Below are 23,308 nucleotides of genomic sequence, written 5' to 3' on the forward strand. Positions count from 1 at the left end.
AAAATAATTCATGACATTAAAATTAGCTGTCACTTGATAATTTTTTAATTTTCTTTAGCTATAATTTATTTGTTAAAAAAAAAATTAAAACAATTGTGAAGTGATAGCTAAATTTAATATCATAAATAATATTTACAATAATCAAATTACTAATAATCTTAATAAATTTTAACAACTTATCTTGGTGAATAAATTTTGTTACAATAAAAAAAAATTTTTCAATTGTAAAAAACTTGAAAAACAATGCTTGAAATTTTATAAGAATATTTTTTAATTCTAATTTAATAATTAAAAGAAAATCAAAAATGACCTTAAAGTTAGCTGTCACTTGACAATTTTTTAATTTTCTTTAACAAAAAAATTTGTTTTAAAAAATTGCATTTTTAATTTTTTATAATTTCTACAAGTCCATTATTTTAATAATTGTTTTTTTGCTATAATTTATTTGTTAAAAAAAATTAAAACAATTGTGAAGTGATAGCTAACTTTAATGTCATAAATCAAAAAGTTAAAAACGTCGACAAACTTGAGTATTATATATATTATATATTTTTTATATTTTATTTAAATATATACCAACAACTGATATCTTCTGGAGGTCGTAGACAATTTCTCAAATTTCTTCCATACCTGAAACTTTAATAAAAACAATAATAATAATTTTTCTTATAAATATAATTTAAAAATAATGTGAAAGTACCTTAAAATATCCCCTCCTTAAATAAAAAATAAAGAAAAAAAAATAAGACATAGCTTAGAATACCCCGGTACAGAGGTCACTAGCCCCGAGAGTGCAACGGAGTTTTGCCGACGAAAATTACAGCGGTGTCGTCGCGAACGCGAATCTCGCGACTCGCGGTTTACAATCGCGTATCTAATGAAAAATTTTTAAGTGCTCGTGTTTTAACTAAAAAAACGTAATTACACTGACTGAAATGAATAATTATATTAGTAAACAAACAGTTAAAAATATGTTAATTAAAAAATGAAAATAACAAAGTGCTGTGAATTAATAAAAAATAATCAAGAGTCACACCTCGCCGATGATACGAATATATCTATTCTCCGGCTTGTATGGATTGTCTCACTCATTCTCATTATACTTAGTTCATACACTTGTCTTCTTTTATAACTAATGTAATGCGCCATTCACATTTCAGCATGACAATAATATATTTTATCAATAAAAGATATACACAGCATATAAAACCCAGGATGGTGCTTAATAATCAACTGATGAGCGAGAGCTTGATAAGATGAGAAGGTTATGTTGACGTCAATCAATTCAACGATTTGAAGAAAATAAATATATTAAATGTCATTGGCAGCTCAATAAACTGTCCTCAAATTTAATGGTATTTAATTCCTTGACTATTTTCTGCTACTTACCTAGACAATATTTACTATATTGACACATAAATTTACTGTCAGTGATTACTTATCGGTGAACTATCGATATTGATTTTTTGTTGATAATTATTTTTAAAAACATAAACATATATATCATTTGACTTGATATGAGGTGGAATATAAAAAAGTATAAGAAACAATTATATTTCGCAATATTGTGAGTGATTTGCAAAACAACTAGTGAAAGTACTTATGAGTTTAAGAACAATTTAATAAATGTGAAAGTTTAATCATTTTTTTTTAAATTTATTGCAGGTAAAAAAAAAATAAATTAAAAGTTATAATTATCAAACTGTAAGTAAAACGCTACGATAGTTGTCAAGAAATAAATTAGTGAGTTTAATTTTATTCTCATTAAATTACGGAGTAGATAAAGTACTTGTCAGTTAAAGTATTGAATGTAAAAGTTTTCCAGAATAAAAAAGAAAAAAAAAATAGGTACACAATATACCTAACCTGCAGGATTTTATGAGGAGAAAGAGGTGAAAGATACTGAAGAAGAAATTTATTTATCGGCGGAGTAAAATAAACAGTCGATAAAAATAAAAATACGCCGGTTGGAGTTATCAAGGATAAATAAAATACAAGAGTGTAAGCTCCGAGTTACCCAAGTTGGATCGAGAAGAGTGAGATGTGAAGTAAACAAGAAAACGAGGGATGTCAGAGAACCCGGTGATCAGTAATCCCGAAGAGGGAGATAATACTCTCTACTCTGGGGTGGCTAGTAATAAAAGTCCAGGCAATGGAACCAAGGAACGGCGTATAAGCGTAGAAAAAAAGATCGAGGTAAAAAATTCATCACCAGAGTCAAAAAATTCAAAGGAAAAGGAAAAAGACAATGATTATTCTGCGACACAGTTACGAAGGCCGTCTAAAGAATGCGGACAGGTTGAAGGTGTCCTTGATGAGACGGCACGAACTATCCCTGAGAAAGCGTCGAAAGTGTCGGAAGAAGAGCAGTTAAATGAAAAGCCCGCAGAGATGACTGAGGCCGAGGAAATTTCTGAGATAAATCAAACGTCATCAACAGTCTCGGGATGTCGTAGCGAAGACTCTGAGCTGGGAATCGTTGGACCGGCAACAGCTGCTGAAAATATATTGCACGATGATGAATTGCTAGACCCGGCGAAAGACCAGGCGGAGACGGTTGCCGAGTGGATGGAGCGCTCTTCTTTGCACAAGAGCCAAACCACCTTGAAGAACAAAAACAACACAAAGGAATTGTCTGGTCAGGGAGCGACAACGACCACGCGAAAGTCCCAGAGGATCGTGTCGAGCATAATAAAGCGTAGTATAAAATGGTGAGTATTATTTAGTAATTTAAAATCTTGAAATTTTTGTACTTTAGTTCCAGGGGTATTTTAACGAAACGAATGAACGAACGAACGAACGAACGGGTCTAGTGCCTTGGGCGGTTATGGTGTTCACCCTCGTGCAGTAAACAGCGTTCCCCTGATAATGACACGTACGCACACAGAGGGAGAGGAAAAGAGACGGTTGAAGAGTCAGAGAGAGACAGCAAGGGAGGGATAATCCGAACGGTACCATAGAAACGGTACCCGGAGTCGCAGGGTTGGTCGTTGTTACGCACCGCATCCGCTTGGTGGGTACCAGTGAAAGTACGAACCAACATAATAAAGGACAGAGAAGCTGAGATGAAGAGGGAGAGAGAATGTAATCTGGCTTCAGCCACTCTACCACTAGCCGCCATCATTGGCAACGCCGACGCCGGTCTCTTTTTTCCCCCCTTGGACTCTCGGATTTCGCTGAGCAGAGCTTCTAGTTTAGTGTTTAGCAGTGTAGAGCTCTGCTTATGATACGAATTCCAACTACTATTAACTGCCATGATAGACGAGGGGACTCTCAGTTGAAAGAGTCTTTGTCCTGGATGATGCGAGACCAAGTAATACCAGATGTGTCTTCTTTACTCTCTTCACTCCCGTTTTACTCTTCGTGAACTCTCTCGAAGCCAATGAAGACAACGTAGCCTTGATACGGCTGAGATCTTTTATTATAAAACCTGGTTTTTTTTTTCTTCTTTTTTATTCTTCTTTTTTTTAGTTGTTTAGTTTGAAAGGCTGGACTTGAACCGTTTATTATTGCGAACTGTGTGCAAGACTACCTGCATTAAGGTCGCAGCTTTGGTACCTGGAAACCGGATGGGGAACATGTGGTAGTCGGTATTGATGTGAATGAAAATAAGCAGGAGAGAGAAAGATAATAATAACAAATTTGATGATAGAAAGAGAGAGATGAGTATTTTTCAAAAATATATTATGGATAAAGAAGAAGAAGAAGAAGAAGGAGGGGAATAAAAAAGGTTAAGATATTTCAGGCTAAAAAAATATCCTAGATATCTTGGATGCCCGCATCTCTCGTATCGGTGGTTCTCCAAGTATTTCCTCCTCACATGTTTGGCTCCGGTAGAAAGGGAGCTAACGAGACACCAGTGGAGGGTGTGGAGGGAGTATGGCTATATAGGCAGAGCCAGGGTTGGTATGGCTTGGACTTAGTAGCTTCGGATCGTGTCGGGTATTGATCCTACACGACACACAGTGGGGTGGCTAGGACCCCACCTCAAGGATGAAGGGAGTCCCCTTCTAGGCAGACTCGCTCCCTCGGCTAGTCCTCTTTCTTGTTTCTTCCCACGTGACTATTCGCTACCGAGTGAAACAGAGGATAAATCGAGGGGCTGATCCAATGCCACGTGAAGCAGGGTGTTTGCCCTTCTGGATCTATCAAGGGTATGGCAACGCGTGCACCAAAGAAATCCCGGGAGAGAACCATACCAGCCATTCCAGCTACTTGCCTATTTCAACAGACAAAAATTACTTTTTCAGATTCTAAAAAAAAATTATTATGTATACGCAACAGATACTCCGACCATGTTCAAGGTCATCATTCAAAATAACATATTTTTATTTTTTATTTCTTCACCAGTCAAGCGATTTTAAGCTCACGGCCTCAACATGTTTTTTTTTTTTCAACAACTCCAAGTAAATATCTATATATATATATTTTTTATTTTGTTTTATGTTTTATTTATTAATGAAAAATATATCCCGACAGGTATTACGTAATATAACAGCTAAAAAAATTAAAAAAGTAAAATTTTTTATTTAACAAGAGGAAAAATTCGAAAAAGGGTCTTTTGGTACTCGGAGCAACATCACGTCAAGCTAATATCCTCGATCTCACTCTCACTCTCAGTGATATCTTCTCCCTTCTCTTGGTCCCCTCCATGAGCTACGACGCCCTTAGCGAGGCTCGCACCATCATTGGTTCACCGGTTCACGGTGTCTCGCGCGGACACGAGGCGAGCACGCAGCTGCTACCACTGTCGTCCTCGCCGTTATAGTGTGTACCTTCGTTAACGTTGACGTATCTAACGCTCTGGACCCATTATTTTTATTCACTTAAAACCTACACGCAGTATATATATATATATATATATATATTAAATCTGTCTTTATAAATTAATTGTGAATAATAATAATCGTCTATTATAGACTGGAATATTAATTAATTAATATAAATAGACACATCATTACATAGAGTACTGGTTCCCATAGTACTTCCCCTACTTACTCTCAGTGTCGTCCTTTCTTTAAAGCAGGGCGGTACCGATGCCCTTTCGACCTCTTGCGGTCGCACAACGTACGAGTGTTTTCGTCTGTCGCGCGCTCCTCACTCACCGGCGAGATCTCGAGTGAACAGTAGCCGCAGTTTAAGTTACTCGCTTTTATTTATGTACAACAAAATCTTCCAGTAGTTGTGATTGTGTGTTATTAACTGTAATGAAAAAATATATATTACAAGCATACCTGAGACATGTGTCACCGTAATATAATAATTATAATTATAAATAAAAATAATACAGTTTAATTTAAAATATAAGGTATTATCGTACAAAGACCTTACACGTACAAGTGCTAACAGTTTAAAGTAAACAGTGGTAACCTAGATTTAAAACTCGAGCGGATATTACTGATACCAGGATACCAACACCGGCAACTTGATTCTAACGTGCTACCAGTTTGTTTTCTCTGCAGTGTACAAAGATGGCGTAAACAGTTAATATATTTATATTTATTTTTTATATAAATATATTTCAAATGATAATTAATGATAATAATATATTTTTACCGTAGATCGATAAAAGTTTTGCAGTGGCATAAAAATTTTGTGAAAAAATATAAGAAAATATAAAAAATGCCACAGTGTGCTGTTGCAACGTGTCGCAATAGTCATCGACGAACTCGAGGTCGACGTATCCGTTACCATCGATTCCCACAAATACCGGAAGTGCGTGCGAGATGGGTACGGGCGTGCGGCCGAGCTCCCCTCTCAAATGGTGACATACCCTTCAACATCCAGACAGCGCGCATCTGTTCATTACATTTCACCAATGACTCGTACGAGAAGGATATGGAGCATCTAGTGCTAGGACTTCCGGTGCGCAGTAGACTGCGTCGTGGTGCTGTGCCGACAATCGGCGTTCCCGTTAACGTCCAACCGGTAACCAAGATGCTGATTGAGGACGCAAAGAGATCCATCCTCAAGGTCTCTAATGCTAAAATAATGTTGGACCGCAATAAAAAGGTTGACTCTGACACGGTATCATATTATCCAGCTGGTGGAAATCGTCAGTCAAAGCGTGACGATACTCAAGATCGTTCTACTGTTGAGGATACCGTTTCTGGTGGTGGTCCCGGTGCTGGTCCAAATGCCGGGAAAATCTATGAATACGGAAGTGTTACCGGTAGTAATCAAGACCGAAGAAATAATCTCGAGCAGAAGATGGCGGGGATCGATGTTCTACTTGCTCTTGGATTAAAACCTGCGTCTCGGTGAGTCAAGTCGTCACGGAGGAGAACGGAACTCGCGACCTTGGTGGCGTCACAATCACCAATTGGGTCGAGGTTTTTCTCTACTCAATGCGTGATAGTTGATAAGACGTATTATTTATAATAAAAATTCAAGCGGAACCTTGACGAGTCCAGTACGAGCGTCATGCTCAGCTCAGAAACGGATTTTTTTAAAATTACAATAATTATCTAACAAAAAAAAAAAAATATTATGGAAACAAATATCACATGTTTATAAATAATATTTTTTTTTTAAAAAGCTAATTCTTGTTGCATTAGCTTCAGTTAACTATTATTGTTACAAAAAAATTTTTTTTTTTCTTCATGACCTATTCCAAGAGATTTTACAGTCGAAGATCAACTTAATTCAGCCAGTTCGCCTTCGTCTTTGACCTCCTCCTTCTCCTGGTTCTTCTCACGTACCTCCTCCGTTCCCTTCACCCTCAAACTGATGCAACGATGGCGACGAAGCTCTAGTCGCGATTAGACCTGGTCGCCGCGCGCTTGTCGCTCTTTCCCTTTCACTTTCTCGTATTTTTCTGTCTTACTTCCACCTGATATCTCTGTCCCGCTTGCTCTGCTCCCAGTCGCTTTTATTCTAACACAACATAACGTGTCGACACATGATCGTAAACACAATCAAGTTAAATTAAACGTGAGTGTCAGATAATAATACCATCTTGATTGTCTTGGTCACCATAGCCCGTATCTCTATCTCTATCTCTATCTCTATTTTCTAAAACAATATACATCATCAATCATCATCATCATCATCTTTAATTTATATTTATAAATTTATATACATACATATAGATAGATATAACATTGACGTCACAACGAAAGGGAAGTTTTTTGGGGTGAATTATAACACATATCAGCGAGATGACACCAAAACGGCGGGAGTGTGGCGAACGGCACCGGGTGCAACGAACTTTCTAGTTGGCGGCGCTGTCGACCTCTTGTTCATCTATCTTTCTTCATGGTCTAACCTTACAATTATTCTCTCTTGCTCTTTTAGTAAGCCTACATAGAGTCAACCAACATCCATCCATCTACACAGCATACATATGTACGTAGAGAGACATATATAAATATAAATATATATATATATATATATATATATATATATATATATATATATATATATATATATATGTATTAAAGCCACGTCAGTGATAGCAAGCAGGGAGAGACTCTTTCGACAGAATGCGTTAACCCCACGCGGTCACCTTCTATTCTAGAGCATCGACGACGACGCTTCAGGGGCGACGGTTACCTCTTGAGCCCCGACACTCTTTCCTTGTCTTTTTTATTATTTTCTATTGAACATTCTTAGATTTTTGTCTTGTGTCTATTTATCTATGATACGGCGCTACACCAACAGCTACATGACCCTTAAAATTTATCTATGGAACCCTTTTACCCTTCTAGTAATTAATAAATAGTAATTGTTTAGTACAAATATTTTTATGAATAATTTAATTTATTTAATGGATTTTTGTTGCAGTTTAAACAAGATGCATGCGATGGAGTGCGCCTCGAGCCCTGGTAACAAAACCGTCAATGATAAGAAAGATGATACCACGGGAGATTCACCAAAAGTGCCGCAGAGTCGTCAGAACGGTGCGGCATTACCGGAGGAAACCGCGACTGCAACCTCTGTTACGACTGGCCGGGTTAAAGTTGAGAGAATTCAAAATAGTCTTGTTAAAAAAGAGCGTCAGTCAGATGACGAGGATTTTAGTCAAATTAAGAAAAAGTCGAGAGTACTGCCGAGCAAAGAAACACGTAAACGACGGTCCACTGACGAGACAACCTTTTCTACAAATGGTAATCCTAAAAGAATATGCTTTGAACAGAGAGAAAGGTTCATTGATTCTCTTGTCAGGTGTGACAGAATCAGCGCCGAGGAATTAGCTACCCGAGCTGATGAATTGAGAGCTGAAGTCCAGGTTTTTATAATTATATTTTAGATTTTTTTTTATTTATGTTGAAAGTCTGACTGATGATTTTTTTTTTACTTTATTTTTTTACTTTAGGCGCTGGACGAGCTTGCGAGAGCCAAAGAGATGGAGTGGAATGAAATTTTAAGCATGAGGAAACTTAAAGAAGAAGCTTACCTGAGAGTTGAGAGAAAAAGACAAGTTATGGGTTTTCTAGAGAATAATAATGGTCAGATGTCTGACAGTTTACCACCAGCTAGTCTTTCGTTGATGTCTGAGTGGAGTGAATCCCATCGAGAAGCCAGTCAAGAACGCCGAGCTCAAGAGACTCCAAGTGCCACTGAAGTTACTCATGAAGAAAGAGTAAACTCGAGATTGCGGGTAGAGGCCGGACGGGAAAATCTTCAAGCTACAGAGGATGAAATTCCTCTGGCGATTTCAAAGGGCGATGATGAGGTGGCAAATTTAAGTCAAAAGTCATCGAGAAATGCTTCCGGAGTGTCTTCCAAGCACCAGCACCAGCAACAACAGCTTGTCGATGGACGAAAGCAAAGACGTTCTGCTGGTGAACAAAATTTAGATAATAGACAGATTGGCGAGGGTCGACAAGGCCCGATCGTTGATGTCAGGTCAATAATTGCTGATTACCGGTTACGGCATCCAGAAACGGTACCTCGTCGCGGCAGGAGGATGAGAAATTCTGTTAATGTTAATCTTGGAGCGGGCGGCGCGATGGTTGAAACAGGTCACGGAGATTCTAGACCTTCTAGCACCGACTCGTGCAAAAGTAACTCCAATGTTGGAGATGTTAATAATCCAATGAGTTTCAAAGACGTTCTTGTGCAATTTGCTAAACTTAGCCAACAGCAGGGTGAACCTGTAAAAACCCCACAAAATTATCCGGATGTAACTCTACATCCTGTCGCCCCGACTACGGTTACCATAAATCCGGCGGCTTCTACTCAGCAAACGGGATCGCTTCTTCATGGAATATTGACTAAAAATCAAACACCTCGACCTACTACATTCTCGCCGACTCTTGCTAGATTATTAACCGCGCCTGACAGAGAGAGAAATTCCGCGGCGTCTACTGCTGTGATGAGCCAGCAGATAACTCACGGACAAAATCTTCTTCAGGCTTATCAAGGAACTAATCCAGTCTCAATCAGTGATCTCCTCTCTTCTTCCAAGGTAAAAACACAGTAATGATATTAAGATTCTATTTCAATCATCTGTAATTAGTTTTTCAATGTTGTTTTATCCTTTATTCAATTAATAAATGATTTTTTTTTTTTTTTTTTTTTTTTAAGGCGCGAACTGAAATTACAATTACTCCGGTAGTGAACACTCAGATACCGTCTACACACTTAAATAGCGTTGTTCATATGGTAAGTTAGTTAATTATTAAAGTTTGAGTACTTTTATTATGAAATCATGATTTTATATTCGTTATTATTGTTATAGGATGACGTTGAAGAGGACAATTCTCTTATTGATGAGAGAGATACCAGACGAGGTTCAAGTGCCCGTGATAATCGCGAGGACCGTGATACTCCGCCCCGTTGTCAAGGATGTCACGATCGTGCTGCTCAGTTTGTTTGTGCTGGCTGTGGCAACCAGTGGTATTGCAGTCGAGAGTGCCAGGTAATTTACATTTTTAATTGGAAATTCAATACAATTGAAAATAAAATATATTTATTTTTAATATTATTGTTATTGTTATTTTTTTTAAGGTTTCCGCTTGGGACGAACACTCAGAAGTGTGTTCTGGTTAGCATTAGCAGAAAACTTCTCGACAGCGCTCATAGCTCGAGAAGGCAACCCCCAATGGGATTGAATCGAAAAAAAAATCTAGTCAGGGGAAAGAGATAAAAATAATTTTTTTTTCGTTTACGATTCACAAAAGTGAGAATAATTATTATTATCGCGATGTTAATAAGAGTATTAATTTAATTTTATACGGCCTCCAGTTGATATAAAAACTAGATTTTTAAAAAAATCAAGACGTTATTATTTTTTTAATAATTGTATTAACGAACAATATTATTAATTTTAATTTGGATAAATTAATGCAGCCTCAAAATTTACACTAGCAAGTTTGAGTTTGTAATTTTTATTTTTATTGTAAAGTAATTTTTTTTGTTAATGGTTATTATTATTAATTCTTTAAGTTAAAATGTAAAAAAAAAAAGTATGATCTAGCATTTTTTTGAGGCTGATAAATTCAGCGTGAGACTTATCTTAGAAGCTCATGTGCTTTTGAAAACGATTTTAAAAAAAATCTTTCATTTTTATTTTATTTATTAATATCACAATATTAATAACATTTGTTACCAACTTTAAATATAGTAATTAAAAAATATTTGTAAGAAGTATAAAAAAACAAAAAAAAAATACTTGATTAAATGGAATTGTCGATGGTAATTAGATTTTAATAAAACTTTTGTAAACTTTAGTATATTTTTAAAAATCGATAATTCTTTGTATAAGTGTTAGTTATTCATAATTAAATAAATTATCTTACATTAAAGAGTAAGATTGAAGATACATTTTTATAATCTTATAAATTTTCAAGATTATAAAAATTAAACAAATAAAAGAAAAAAAGATTATGACTCTGTAGTCCAAAGTACCTACAGGTAAAACGTAAGCTTATATACAAAATAAAAAAAATATATAAATATATATTTTTTCCCCGTTTAAAAAATGCAAGACCAAAACAAAGTTTTCAATCCTACAAACCGTTTATGTGTAATTATTTTAAATAAACATACTGATGTAATATATAAATAAAAAGTTTTTAAATTTATTATCAATGAAAAAAAAAAAACAATAAAATAAATAAAATTTAATTAAAATTTAATTTTTAATTAATTACATAACAATTTGACAAACCTTGGAATTGATCTTTTACTTATTTCAAATGAAAATTAATTTAGCAGACATTTGTTAATTTTAAGAATTTTTTAACAAATAAATTACAGCAAACAAATGATAAGAAAATTTTGAGACGTAGAAATTGAAAAAAATTGAAAATGCAATTTTTTTAAAATAATTTTTTTGAACAAATTTGATGATGCAAAAAATTTTTTAAATTGTGAAGTGACTGCTAACTTAAATTTCATTTATTTCAAAAATTAAAAAATCTTATAAAAATGGTTGAAATTAAAAAAATTTTTTTTTATTAAAAAATTGAAAGAGAAAAATTTCACATGTTGAAAATTTGAAAAATTAAGTGTACAATTTTTTTCAAGTATTTGTTTACATCACATTAAATTTAGCTGTCACTTAATAATTGTTTTAATTTTTTTAACAAATAAATTATAGCGAAAAAAATTATTAAAAAAATTGACTTGTAGAAATTTTAATAAATTAAAAATGCAATTTTTTAAAAATAACTTTTTAGAAGAAATTTTTTTGTTAAAGAAAATTAAAAAATTGTCAAGTGACAGCTAACTTTAATTTCATTTTTTTTGCTTGTAATTTAATTGATAAATAAAATCAAAAATCATTGAACGTTGCATCAGTACTAATATTAATACTTATCATTATTTATTTCTAACTAAGAACATCAATTTTTAAACAAATAAAAAAAAAACACGGGTCAGGCTTATTTTCCCGAAGCCCAAAATCCCGAAAAATTATTTACCGTCCAAGACAGTGGGTTATAGGGTTGCGCGAATGAACTATAGATGGCGATAAGAGTATCATAAAGAGCAGCAAAGCATCGAAATGCGAGGCGAAATAATACAAAAGAAACAGAATACGGAGTAATATACAACCTGTAACACTTAAGAAAAAGACTTTGCGAGAGTATAAAGGGTCGGTTCAAATTCACACGGGTGATTTCGAAATTGTTAAGGATAATAATAAAAATAATCAACTGGCTTAGGCGATAATCACTAAAAAAAACTAATAATAAATTAAAAATAATAAAAAAAAATTATTTAATTAATAATTATACGTAATACCTAAAAATTGTCCACCCGTTTATTTTTAAACGGGTGATCATAATATTCGCAGGGAAAATAATTGCTATGATCTATTTTCTGGGGGTCACAGTATTAAAAATAATTAATTATAGAACAATAATAAAGAAAAAAAATTATTAAGTAAATGATTCAACCTAAGACACAAAGAATTGCATGACCGTTTAGTTTTGAACGGATGACTATTATTTTAGCAAGGACAATAATTGCAATAATCAGTTGGCTAAAGGGATTAGTTTAAAAAATGGTTAATTATATAATAATTATCGAGAAAAAAAATTATTAAGTTGATTAATCAACCTGAGATACAGGAAATCGCGCACCCGTTTATTTTTAAACGGGTGACTATTATTTCAGCAAGGACAATAATTGTAATAATCAGTTGGCTGAGGGGATTCGTATTGAAAATAGTTAACTTTATAATAATTATCGAGAACAAAAATTATTAAGTTGATTAATCATCCTGCGACAAAAAAAATCGCTCGCCCGTTTATTTTTAAACGGGTGACTATTATTTTAAAAAGGACAATAATTGCAATAATCAGTTGGCTAGGGGGATTAGTGTCAGAAATCATTAATTAGATAATAATAAACAAGAAAAAATATTATTAAGTTGATTAATCAACCTGAGATACAGGAAATCGCGCACCCGTTTATTTTTAAACGGGTGACTATTACTTCAGCAAGGACAATAATTGCAATAATCAGTTGGCTAGGGGGATTAGTGTCAGAAATCATTAATTAGGTAATAATAAACAAGAAAAAATTTTATTAAGTTGATTAATCAACCTGAGGAACAAGAAATTGCGCGCCCGTTTATTTTTGAACGGGTGACTATTATTTTAGCAAGGACAATAATTGCAATAATCAGTTGGCTGGGGGGATTAGTGTTAGAAATTGTTAATTCTAAAATAATAAACAAGAAAAAAATTATTAAGTTGATTAATCAACCTGAGATACAGAAAATTGCACGCCCGTTTATTTTTAAACGGGTGCCTATTATTTTAAAAAGGGCAATAATTGCAATAATCAGTTGGCTAGGGGGATTAGTGTCAGAAATCATTAATTAGCTAATAATAAACAAGAAAAAATATTATTAAGCTGATTAATCAAGCTGAGACACAGGAAATTGCATGCCCGTTTATTTTTAAACAGGTGACTATTATTTTAAAAAGGACAATAATTGCAATAATCAGTTGGCTGGGGGGATTAGTGTTAGAAATCATTAATTAGATAATAATAAACAACAAAAAATATTATTAACTTGATTAATCACCCTTCGACACAAGAAATTGCTTGCCCGTTTTCTTTCAACCGAGGGACCGTTTTATTTGCAGGGAAAATAATTCCAATGATCTATTTGCTGGAGGTATTATTATTAAAAATGATTGATATTATAAAAACAATCAAGAAAAAAAATTTATCCTTCGAATCATTTAACCTAACAGTCAAGAAATTCCACGCCCGTTTAATTTTGAACCGGTGAACGTTATATTTGCGGGAACAATAATTGCAATAATCAGTCGGCTGAGGGATTCGTATTGAATGTGATTACTTGTAGAATTGTAATCAAGAATACAATCAATCGTTTTGATTATTTAACCTATCACCTAAGAAGTTTTCCGCCCCTTCAATTTTGTACTGGTCAACTTTATATTTGCGGGAAAAATAATTGCCATCATCAGTTGACTGGCGGGGGTATTATTTTATTTTATCAATTATATGACAATAATTAAAAAAGAAAATAATTTTTTCAATTATTTAATCTAATACTTAAGAAATCGCACACCCGTTTAATTTTGAACGGGTGAACTTTACATAAGTAGGGAAAATAATTGGAATGATCAGTTGAGTGGGGGAATCACTATTGAATATGGTTAATTATACAATAGTTTTGAAGAAAAAAAATAATTTTCTCAATTACTTAGCCTGACTCCGAAGATATTTCACGCCCGTTCAATTTTAAACGGGTTAACGTTATATTCCTGAGTAAAATAAAAGCAATGATCAGCTGACTAAGGCGATTATTATCAAAGTAATTGATTATCCGTTAAACATTGTAAAAAAATATTGTTTTATTAATAATTAGACGTAACAACCAATAATTGCACTTCGTTTAATTTGAAACATTAAACTTTTTTTTTCTATAATTATCTTTTTATACGGTTTATTTTGTCCTATATGTTCCATATCTAATCATCTTCATCCGTTGAATCCTCCTCACTTGGAACATCGAATTTCGGTGCGCGCTTGTGAATTAAGTGGCTGATTCGACTTAAAAAAAAATTTATCGACTTGTCTCCAACTTCCAGTTCATCGCAAAGTTCCCTGATTTCTTTCTTTTTAACCAAGGATCTGCAATCGATTTCATTCACCTTAATTCCTTTATTTAAAGACTTCAATTTTTGTTCTCCTCCCTCCAAGTTACGTCTGATATGACCTGTATATTGAAATCAAGTTATTAGAATCATAAGGGATACGGTCACGGTTTGTGAAACATGTTACTCATATCGCCTATCAGCCAGATATGACCATTTCTCATGTCAAGCTTGTTATGAACATACTATGCCGAAAATTTTTTGATTTGGTCTAATTAAATTTGATTAACTCTAACATTAGAATTTTGCATTTGATTCTAACTGAACCAAAGGTTAAGTGAACGTATATCAATGTCGTTTGGACGATTGTTATATGGTATATATATATTTACTTGTTTAAATAAAAATAGGAGGATATACTAAATACATACAGAATTAGCTACGCCATTGAAAAAAATTAAGAGAGCAAAATAAAGTTCTAAACTTTTTAATGATTATTGATGAGCCTTTTCCACGGGAAATAATCATATTGAATCTTTTAAAAAACCATTTCGAACTTTTAAGATTTTAATTTTTAGATTTTTGGAAAAAAATTGTAGGATTTATGGTTTTTTTGTAATTATTGAAAAAAAATCCTTATGACATTTATCATCAATATCTCGGATAATCAGTAATACTATCGAGGTTTGAACCCATTTCAGAAATAATATTCCGTCAGCGATAATGTATACGTAATAAGTTCTATTAATTCCTTTTTTCTTGAGAAGAAATGTGCTTATTTTTGGAAAAAAAAGGTATTAAAGATGAATGAACAAGCTATCTTATGTATTTAATTGCTAAACCAGGAAAAAGTTTTTGATCTGTGTGGACCGAAAAGAAAAATCACAATTAACAGTTAAATGACAAGGTCTCATTAGTGACTATCTCACCTAAGTTCACCTACCCTCAGTGTGGCCAGATCGTGCTCTTTTCTTACCCTCACTTTGTAGGACACTCTCATCTGACTATATTGAATGCGGTACAAAGTGGGGGTGAAAAAATCGCATGATCCGGCCACACTGCCTACCCTTATAGTGAAAACTATTTAGTACCTCCATAACAATCTATTTTTGCTCTCTCTCTCTTTTTTTTTTTTTTTTTTTTTTTTTAGTATAATATAAAATAAAATATTGGATAAAAAAGGTACTAACGGACAAGATTGGAAGGTTTCGGACGTTTCTTCAGGTTTCTCGTCAGATCTGCGTTGTAAGACTCGGAATAGTTATCGGTTTTTTTGTGCAAATTGTTGACACAAATATCTTTGGGACCTCTCTGGTATAGCCAATAATCTTCATAGTAATCCAGGAGAGGCGCAAAGATCGTTTTGTAGTCATTACTCAAATTTTTCACAAAAATTCGATAACCTTCCCGAATCATACTCTCCGGAAGAAAAGCGATCGCCATAAGCCTTCGCAATTCGAAACGCCCCTCAGAGTCGTTTTTTAAATTCTTCCATACTCCAAGCGTAGCAGCATTTCTTTAAATAGCCTAAGAAAAGATTTCTGGTTAGTGAAATCACAGGTTTATGAAATAGTTAGTAAAATTTTAAGTACTATAATCATGATATAAAGCGAGTGGCAAAACAAGTTTACGATGCAAATGATGATTTCATAAAATTTAATTCTTAGATACTGGGAGGTATTTTGAGAGTCCGTTGTTTTGAAAGTTTTGCAGTTCAGGCCTCATATAACTGATAAGTAGTTGTGGGGCCCAGTTAAATAGAGCTTTCAAGTGGGTAATAGGTTTGTGAATTGAATTTGTATAAATAATAGTTAATTGGAATTTCTAATTAGGGAACTCAAAGGATGATATGAAAATGAGGCAAAAATTAATAGTTAAGGTCGAAATAAATCAGACAATTTGAAGTAAAAGTAAATACTCGGTGGTTTGAAGATTAGAGGGTTCGAAAAAGTTCTTCCTCAGATTTGTTAGAGCCTACAACAGAATTTCCAAGTCAGGGCCTCCATTTGTTTATACAATTTAGTAAACAAATAGCCGATATTCCATAAGACTTGATAAACAAAATGACTAAGGCGTATAGGATACTAGGAATTTACTATAGAGTTCCAACAAACAGGCGCCTTGACTTGGTGATTTTTTGCAGGCTCTGACAAATCTGAGGATAAGCTTTTCTAAGCCCTTCAATCTTGAAATCACCGATGATCTTTTTTTTTTTTTTTTTTAAATTGTCCGATCTATTTTGACATTAACTACTAACAGCAAAATCTAACAACTAATTAGAGCCTCATGATATTGAATATATGTTTTTCTGCAAAGCAATTCGTGGAAGTTAATATGACAAAGTAGAATTTATAGTATGGAAAAATTCGAAAAATAGTACCTGCGAAAGGTGAAAGAAGCATCCCCGGATATCGGCCAATGGCATGCATTTTTTAAGCGCATTCCTACTAGCTAGTTCGTAATCTGTCATAATAACTTTACTATAATTTTTAAAGTCTTTGAAAATTACAGTACAGATACTGTAGTAGGAAACTTCAGTTTTTCGGTTCATCAGGATCCATGCTACTGGAAAAGCCTATATAAACAATGAACTTTATATAAACTACAACTAAAAAATACCTGAAAATAGTTTGCCTTCAAAACCGTTTCTGAAGCTTTGTTCTTTCTTAAAGCTCTAAGCGCTAGAGAATCGAGTTGTCAATTAATTTTTTAGAATATGATTAAGATCGAAATGTTCAAATATATATATTAAAAAAATATGTTTTTAGAGAGCTTAGAAAAAATCAAAGATTACATTTTTTTACACAAAGAGTTTAAGAATAAACTAACGCGCAAATATCCGAGCACTATGACTTTGAAAATAGAACTTCAGCTAGTAGATAATAATAAAATATTACCGAATTCTCTAAAATTGCATGGATTACGTAGAGTTGATGGTGTTTAGTTTGCAGCTTAGGTGCGATCGCTGGATAGCGAGAGAACGTTCCATCGCAACAGAATAGCTCAGTCTTACTGAATTTAGCCATGTATTCCGGATTCCATAATAATAGCGATCGACTTTTTTCCGTCGCTATAAGCTGCACCATAATTCTTCCACCACTGTACTCCAACAAATCTAAATATTTATCATCGGTGGAAATTGAAAAAAATTCGTCGAGGCCTCCGGTGATAGGTGGATATGTTATTTCTGGACAACTCCATCGTTTCATTGTACTTTTAATTGAGACATACGGTATAAATACAGCTGCTTCTGGGCATCTGCATGAATAAATGGATTTGTATTAATTTGGAACATGGAAAAATGTATTCTTATACCGTAATCGGAATAATAAAGGAATCGAAAAAAAAAAAAAAGTATGAAAATCAGTTGACCCTGTAGGTCATCCCTGCAACTTACCGTTATTCTTAAACTGAATAGGCTAATTTGACCTATTTAATAATGTAATTTTGTCGAAAATTTACTAAAAGAATAATGTTTTATTGTTCTTTTAACTTTAAACATTGTTTGCAATAAAAATTTTAAAAAAAGTTTAAAAAAATTAAATTTTCGATTGAAACAATGATTGTAAAACATTTAGGAGCAAAAGACCTGATGAAAGAATTCTTTTTTGTCATTTTTCTCATCAATGTTTTTAGCTTGGAAAAAAATATTCAACCACGCCATCATGACGGTGAAATAACCTGTTTATCCAATATAAGTCAATATATTCAAAAAAATGTTTTAAAATTAATATTAAGGGTTTAACAAAATTTTTTTTTTAATGATGTTTCTTATCGAAGACAAAATTATGCTTTTTCGTTAAAAGTCAGATACCACCGCGAGAAATGTTAACTTTCAGGTTTTTAAAAATCAAATTAGAAATTGAATGAACAGACTATCTTCTCCTTATGATGACTTAACTTCACTTTTTCATTGAAATACAGTTTGTAAATAATCACTTAAACATTTTGAATGTTTTATTTCGATCCTTTCATTTATTCAAAGTCGTGTGTATTTTTATGAGAAAGAAAAACTCTTTGTGTATATGCGTCCGGACTTACCATAACGACACCTCGTCATAAATTCGTTTTTTGTCGCATCCTGGGAGACACTTTTCTTTAAGTAAATGCCTAAACTCTCGTATTTTGGCAAATAATGGATTTTTTTGGCAGGAGTGCCATTGGGATTCTTTGAAGAATCCATCAACCCAAATCAAAGTTCCAGAGCAATGATCTCGTTTTCGAAACTTTTTATAGAAGCAATTATAATATCTAAACAAGAAATATGTATATATATATATATTTATATGATATTTATATTACGATATTAATGTTTTACGATTAATTGCTAAATTTTCAAGCTTATAGACTCGTTATAACTTTTCTTCAATTTAAAAATATTTTTGCAACAAATACATAACCATCACGTTATTATTATATGAATTACAAGTTATTTTTACGAAAATAGTTTTTACATTTTATAAGAATTTGCACTTATAAGTCAAAAATATTTTATTTTATGAGAAAAAAGACAGAAACTTAACGTGAATACAAACCACTTTTTTAAAAAAATGTAATTCATCAATAATCGTAGCTTTAACAGTGATCACACGCTGATAAAATAATAAAGTAATTCCAAAAAACTAAAAAGATCAAGAATTAATTTTTATAATTACCCACGAAAATGATATGACCATCATTTTAATAAATTATACAAAAGGGAAACGGGGAAGTCGTTGGAAACTTTTGTCTAAGTATCTAATAAATTAAAATGACAGTCAAAAAATAAAAAATACTTATGTATTTTTGAGTGACGAGGAATAAAAACTACAAAAGTATTCGAAAAATATTTTTTCTTGAGAAAAGTTATTAATTATTTTTTATATATTATTTAAATTTTTCTATCACTTACATTTTAATTACACCATCTTTTTCTACAACTTTATTACGATGGTAACAATAATCGCCGTATTCCATAGTAATGATAAATATATACTACCTTATAATATAATATGTATTTTAAGAAAAACAACGTTTTAAAATTAGGTAAAATCATATGAACTTCTGCTTAGATTTATCACATATAAAAATGCAAAATAAAAGAAAACTAGAGAAATTGATATAAATAATAGAAAAATTTGAATAAGAATGTTTTATTATTTTCGATTTAATTCCTATTTACAGAATTCACCGGGCATTTTTGATATGCTTGTAAGTCAGGCAAAGCTTAAATTTTTCAGTTATATGGACGCGTGTATGCTCAGAAACAAATAACAAACGGCAATCGCTGGTCCCTCAGTCGCGTGAGCAAAGTTGGTACTATTATAGAAGAAAGTAACCTTATTTGTTGGATGAATATTTAAATGTTATACATCCCATTGATTATATATTGAATATTACTGGATCTACAATATTGAACATTTTAAACAAAAGTAAGTAAAATTTTTCTTAATATAATTATTTGTCATCTCGTAATGAACAAAGGTACATGCAATGACATAAATTTGGCTGTGTCTATGTAGAGGTTATATTCACTTGTAATTGAAAACAAATGCGACTTTTTGTGAATTTTTTATGAAGAGACATTTCATCATAAAAATACACGGAAAACATGTTCATACTGAGAATTTGATATTTTTTGATATCCGCGGTTCACTTTCAGAAATATTGAGTTGCCTTGCTCCTGTAGCTGATCTCCCGGAAAACCTCCGCAAAAAGGTGTCTGGCGGTGAAGATATCTCGGGTATACATTAGATTGACATGATCTAAATGTAACGGCTTGCTTAGAAAGACTTTAATACAATTATTATTTAATGTAACTCTAACAAATTAACGTCACACTTGTCATTTTACAAAATAATTAGAAATGAAAAAAATTTTCGTTGATGGTACTTTTTCACCCTACACTCTTTATTCCATAATTAAATTCATTCAAGAAATGATTAATTAATAACAGAAAAATTCACGTGATTTTTTTAGTTAGAAAAATTTGATTTTATCATATTAGAATTAAAATGTTTTATTTTAATAATTATTATTTAAATTTATCGCGTTCAATGCAACTTTTCAAATGTAATATTATATCTATAAGGAATGTTAATTAAACAAAAAATTAAAGGGCTAATTAAATAAAGTAATTTTTTGGAAAATATTACAACAATATCTCTCGACCGCATTAAAAAATTCCGATCTGGTTTACGAAAGTCGATGGTAGTTTATAAACACTGATGCTGATGACTTTTAAATTAACAATTGACCGGAACAAAATTCAAAAGGAATTAAAAAGAAACGAAAATTTTCTAGACAATTAGGATCTTCATTATATTTATTGTAAAATATTATTTGCTAATAATTATTTTATATTATTTGTAGGTATTTTTACGATGGCAAGTATCTTCTCAGTACATCAAACGTACAAAAGTCAGCTGGACTTCTATGAAAAATTAGATCAATATGAAAAAGAAACAGGCTATGAACTGATGGTTTTCGATTCTCATACAATTGACACAGTGGCTAAAAAAACTAGAAAGCGAATGCACTGTGAAAAATTATTTTGTATGAAGCCTATTTTAGATGTAAAAAAGGAAAAAGAAGAATTGTACGGAAAAAAGAAAGAAGACAAAGAAGACGAAGAAGAAGAAGAAACCGAAAATCTGTGAGTATTTATTTATATCATTTTGAAGTGATCTTCTCTTTTCTCTTTACTATTTAAAAATCTTCATTATAATCATCGCAAAAATAAAAAAAAGAACAATAAAATTTCAAGTGTTCGTGTTTGAGTGATTTTTGGTCGTTTTGAAATTTTAAAAATCGCACTTTTGAGCTTAAAGTTGAAAGATTTAAAATTTTTTAGCCTAAAATTTGTAAGAGTTACGGATCTTACATATTCCAAAGGAATTGCGGAAAAAAAAATTTTTTAGTTTGAATTTTTTGTTCTCAGACTCAGGAAAGTTCGTTTGGTAAAACCAACATCGTATTAGATACGTTATTTATTGATTTCAAGTTTAATAAACTTAAAAATTTTTTCCATCAGGATTGTTGTTTTTCTATGTAGAAACAGATTTCAAGAAAGAAATAAAATGAATGAATTACCGACGAAAAAAAATGTGTGATAATTTTTGAAAATCATCAGAAAAAGTAGATGTTCCTGAACCTTTTTCTCTTCTCATAAACTCCAATATCTTTTACTTTATTGAAGATAATATCAATCAATAAATTTTATGAAAAAATCTATTATTTTTATAGAAAATACTGTGGGATGGAGTTGGAGGTAAGATTCGACCAGCAGCTCGAGGCACTAGTCGTGAAAAAAATGGAAAAGTCAGCACAACCACGATCCAGAAAAGGTAAAATAAAAAATGTACTACATACACAATCGAACAATACACACTGAATCTAACTGTAACATTCTAACTATATTAAAATTTCAGAACGCGAAGAAAAAAGTACAGTGGGTGAAAAAATATTTGAAGACTGTAGAAAGCAGAAAAAATGAAAAAATAAAGAAACCCAAAAACGCAGAAGAAAATGAAAAGGCCGATAATTCTCCAGAGGAAAAGACGACCGATAGATGTCTAGCTAAACTCAAAGAAATAATTTTAGCGAATCCAAACACCGTTCAAAAAAAAACTGTCGCTATTGAAAGAATGTGTCTTACAAATGGAGAAAATAGATACTGAAAAAAGCACAGAACGATTTTCAGCGATTGGATCTAAGAAAGATAAAGATTCGTGTACAGAAGAAGCTGAGAAAAGAGAGAAGAAAGTTGACGAAATAAATAGAGAAAAAGGAAAGAATCAAGGTCGACATAAAAAAGATACAGTTGAAGACAATTGTATGTTACAATACAAACAGGTATCAGATGGCAGCATCAGTCCTTACGAAAGCAAGGGCGATGATGAAGCTGATCCTATAAGGGAATTTTTAGTGATACTTGTAGGAAGAGAAAAGGCCGAAAAATGTCAACACGGATACAAAATCGAGATGACAGACCTGTATCCGTTTGACGAAGAAATAATAACATATACACTTGAAAATGCAACCAGAATTAATGAAGTTAAAGAATTTGTCAATGAAGACGTCGAGAAATTTTTAAATTCTCAAATATGTAAAGGTGTAATATAAGAAAAAAAGTTTATCAATAAATTTTGTTTATCACATAAAGAACGATTACTAATACTTATTCCCCTAGCCAACAGATTATTGCAGTTATTGTCCTTGCTCTCGAGAGGCAATTTCCTGTGTCTCAGGTTCATTGATCAACTTAATAATTTTTCGTCTTGTTTATTATTATATAGTTAATAATTTCTAACACTAATCCCCTCAGCCAACTAATTATTGCAATAATTGTCCGTGCCAAAATAATAGTCACCCGTTTAAAAATAAACGGGCGAGCGATTTTCTTTGTCGCAGGATGATTAATCAACTTAATAATTTTTTTTCTCGATAATTATTATAAAGTTAACTATTTTCAATACGAATCCCCTCAGCCAACTGATTATTACAATTATTGTCCTTGCTGAAATAATAGTCACCCGTTTAAAAATAAACGGGTGCGCGATTTCCTGTATCTCAGGTTGATTGATCAACTTAATAATTTTTTTCTTGTTTATTATTTTATGATTAACCATTTCTAACACTAATCCCCCTAGTCAACTGATTATTGCAATTATTGTCCTTGCTGAAATAATAGTCACCCGTTTAAAAATAAACGGATGCGCGATTTCCTGTATCTCAGGTTGATTAATCAACTTAATAATTTTTTTTTGTTTATTATTTTATGATTAACAATTTCTAACACT

At 32.4% G+C, this 23,308-nt stretch overlaps 4 protein-coding genes across 8 annotated transcripts; 2 read left to right on the plus strand and 2 right to left on the minus strand.

Moving 5' to 3' along the window:
* The first annotated feature begins 813 nt into the window (after window positions 1-813).
* LOC141531629 (uncharacterized) lies at window positions 814-10,676 on the plus strand. 3 transcript variants are annotated; one of them, XM_074249542.1, is made up of 8 exons: window positions 2,732-4,406; window positions 4,480-5,483; window positions 5,562-6,260; window positions 7,786-8,230; window positions 8,318-9,412; window positions 9,532-9,609; window positions 9,686-9,865; window positions 9,955-10,676. In XM_074249542.1, the coding sequence occupies exons 3-8, from the start codon at window positions 5,623-5,625 to the stop codon at window positions 9,994-9,996; spliced, it is 2,478 nt and encodes an 825-aa protein (XP_074105643.1). In that variant the 5' UTR covers window positions 2,732-4,406; window positions 4,480-5,483; window positions 5,562-5,622; the 3' UTR covers window positions 9,997-10,676. The 3 variants fall into 3 exon arrangements, with proteins under 3 accessions (XP_074105641.1, XP_074105643.1, XP_074105642.1); XM_074249540.1 differs by lacking the exons at window positions 2,732-4,406; window positions 4,480-5,483; window positions 5,562-6,260 and adding exons at window positions 814-1,072; window positions 1,161-2,711; XM_074249541.1 differs by having other exon boundaries at window positions 4,480-6,260.
* A 3,487-nt stretch (window positions 10,677-14,163) lies between these two features.
* LOC141531667 (uncharacterized) lies at window positions 14,164-15,999 on the minus strand. Its single transcript, XM_074249597.1, has 2 exons — window positions 15,719-15,999; window positions 14,164-14,650 (listed from the first exon to the last, which is right to left on the minus strand). Exons 1-2 carry the CDS (start codon window positions 15,969-15,971, stop codon window positions 14,403-14,405), a joined length of 501 nt encoding a protein of 166 aa, XP_074105698.1. The 5' UTR covers window positions 15,972-15,999; the 3' UTR covers window positions 14,164-14,402.
* Window positions 16,000-16,014: 15 nt separating this feature from the next.
* LOC141531664 (uncharacterized) lies at window positions 16,015-18,934 on the minus strand. Its single transcript, XM_074249592.1, has 3 exons — window positions 17,426-18,934; window positions 16,909-17,103; window positions 16,015-16,055 (listed from the first exon to the last, which is right to left on the minus strand). The coding sequence occupies exons 1-3, from the start codon at window positions 17,735-17,737 to the stop codon at window positions 16,047-16,049; spliced, it is 516 nt and encodes a 171-aa protein (XP_074105693.1). The 5' UTR covers window positions 17,738-18,934; the 3' UTR covers window positions 16,015-16,046.
* Window positions 18,935-21,113: 2,179 nt separating this feature from the next.
* On the plus strand, window positions 21,114-23,154 carry LOC141531669 (uncharacterized). Of its 3 annotated transcripts, none has more exons than XM_074249599.1 (3): window positions 21,114-21,162; window positions 21,753-21,853; window positions 21,938-23,154. In XM_074249599.1, the coding sequence occupies exon 3, from the start codon at window positions 22,167-22,169 to the stop codon at window positions 22,629-22,631; it is 465 nt and encodes a 154-aa protein (XP_074105700.1). In that variant the 5' UTR covers window positions 21,114-21,162; window positions 21,753-21,853; window positions 21,938-22,166; the 3' UTR covers window positions 22,632-23,154. The 3 variants fall into 3 exon arrangements, with proteins under 3 accessions (XP_074105700.1, XP_074105702.1, XP_074105701.1); XM_074249601.1 differs by having other exon boundaries at window positions 21,136-21,162; window positions 21,448-21,853; XM_074249600.1 differs by lacking the exon at window positions 21,114-21,162 and having other exon boundaries at window positions 21,320-21,853.
* Window positions 23,155-23,308: the final 154 nt, after the last annotated feature.

The sequence above is a fragment of the Cotesia typhae genome, unplaced genomic scaffold (genome assembly GCF_013202065.1).
Source record: "Cotesia typhae breed Kobodo isofemale line unplaced genomic scaffold, CoteBio_Ctyphae contig_50, whole genome shotgun sequence".
NCBI lineage: Eukaryota > Metazoa > Arthropoda > Insecta > Hymenoptera > Braconidae > Cotesia > Cotesia typhae.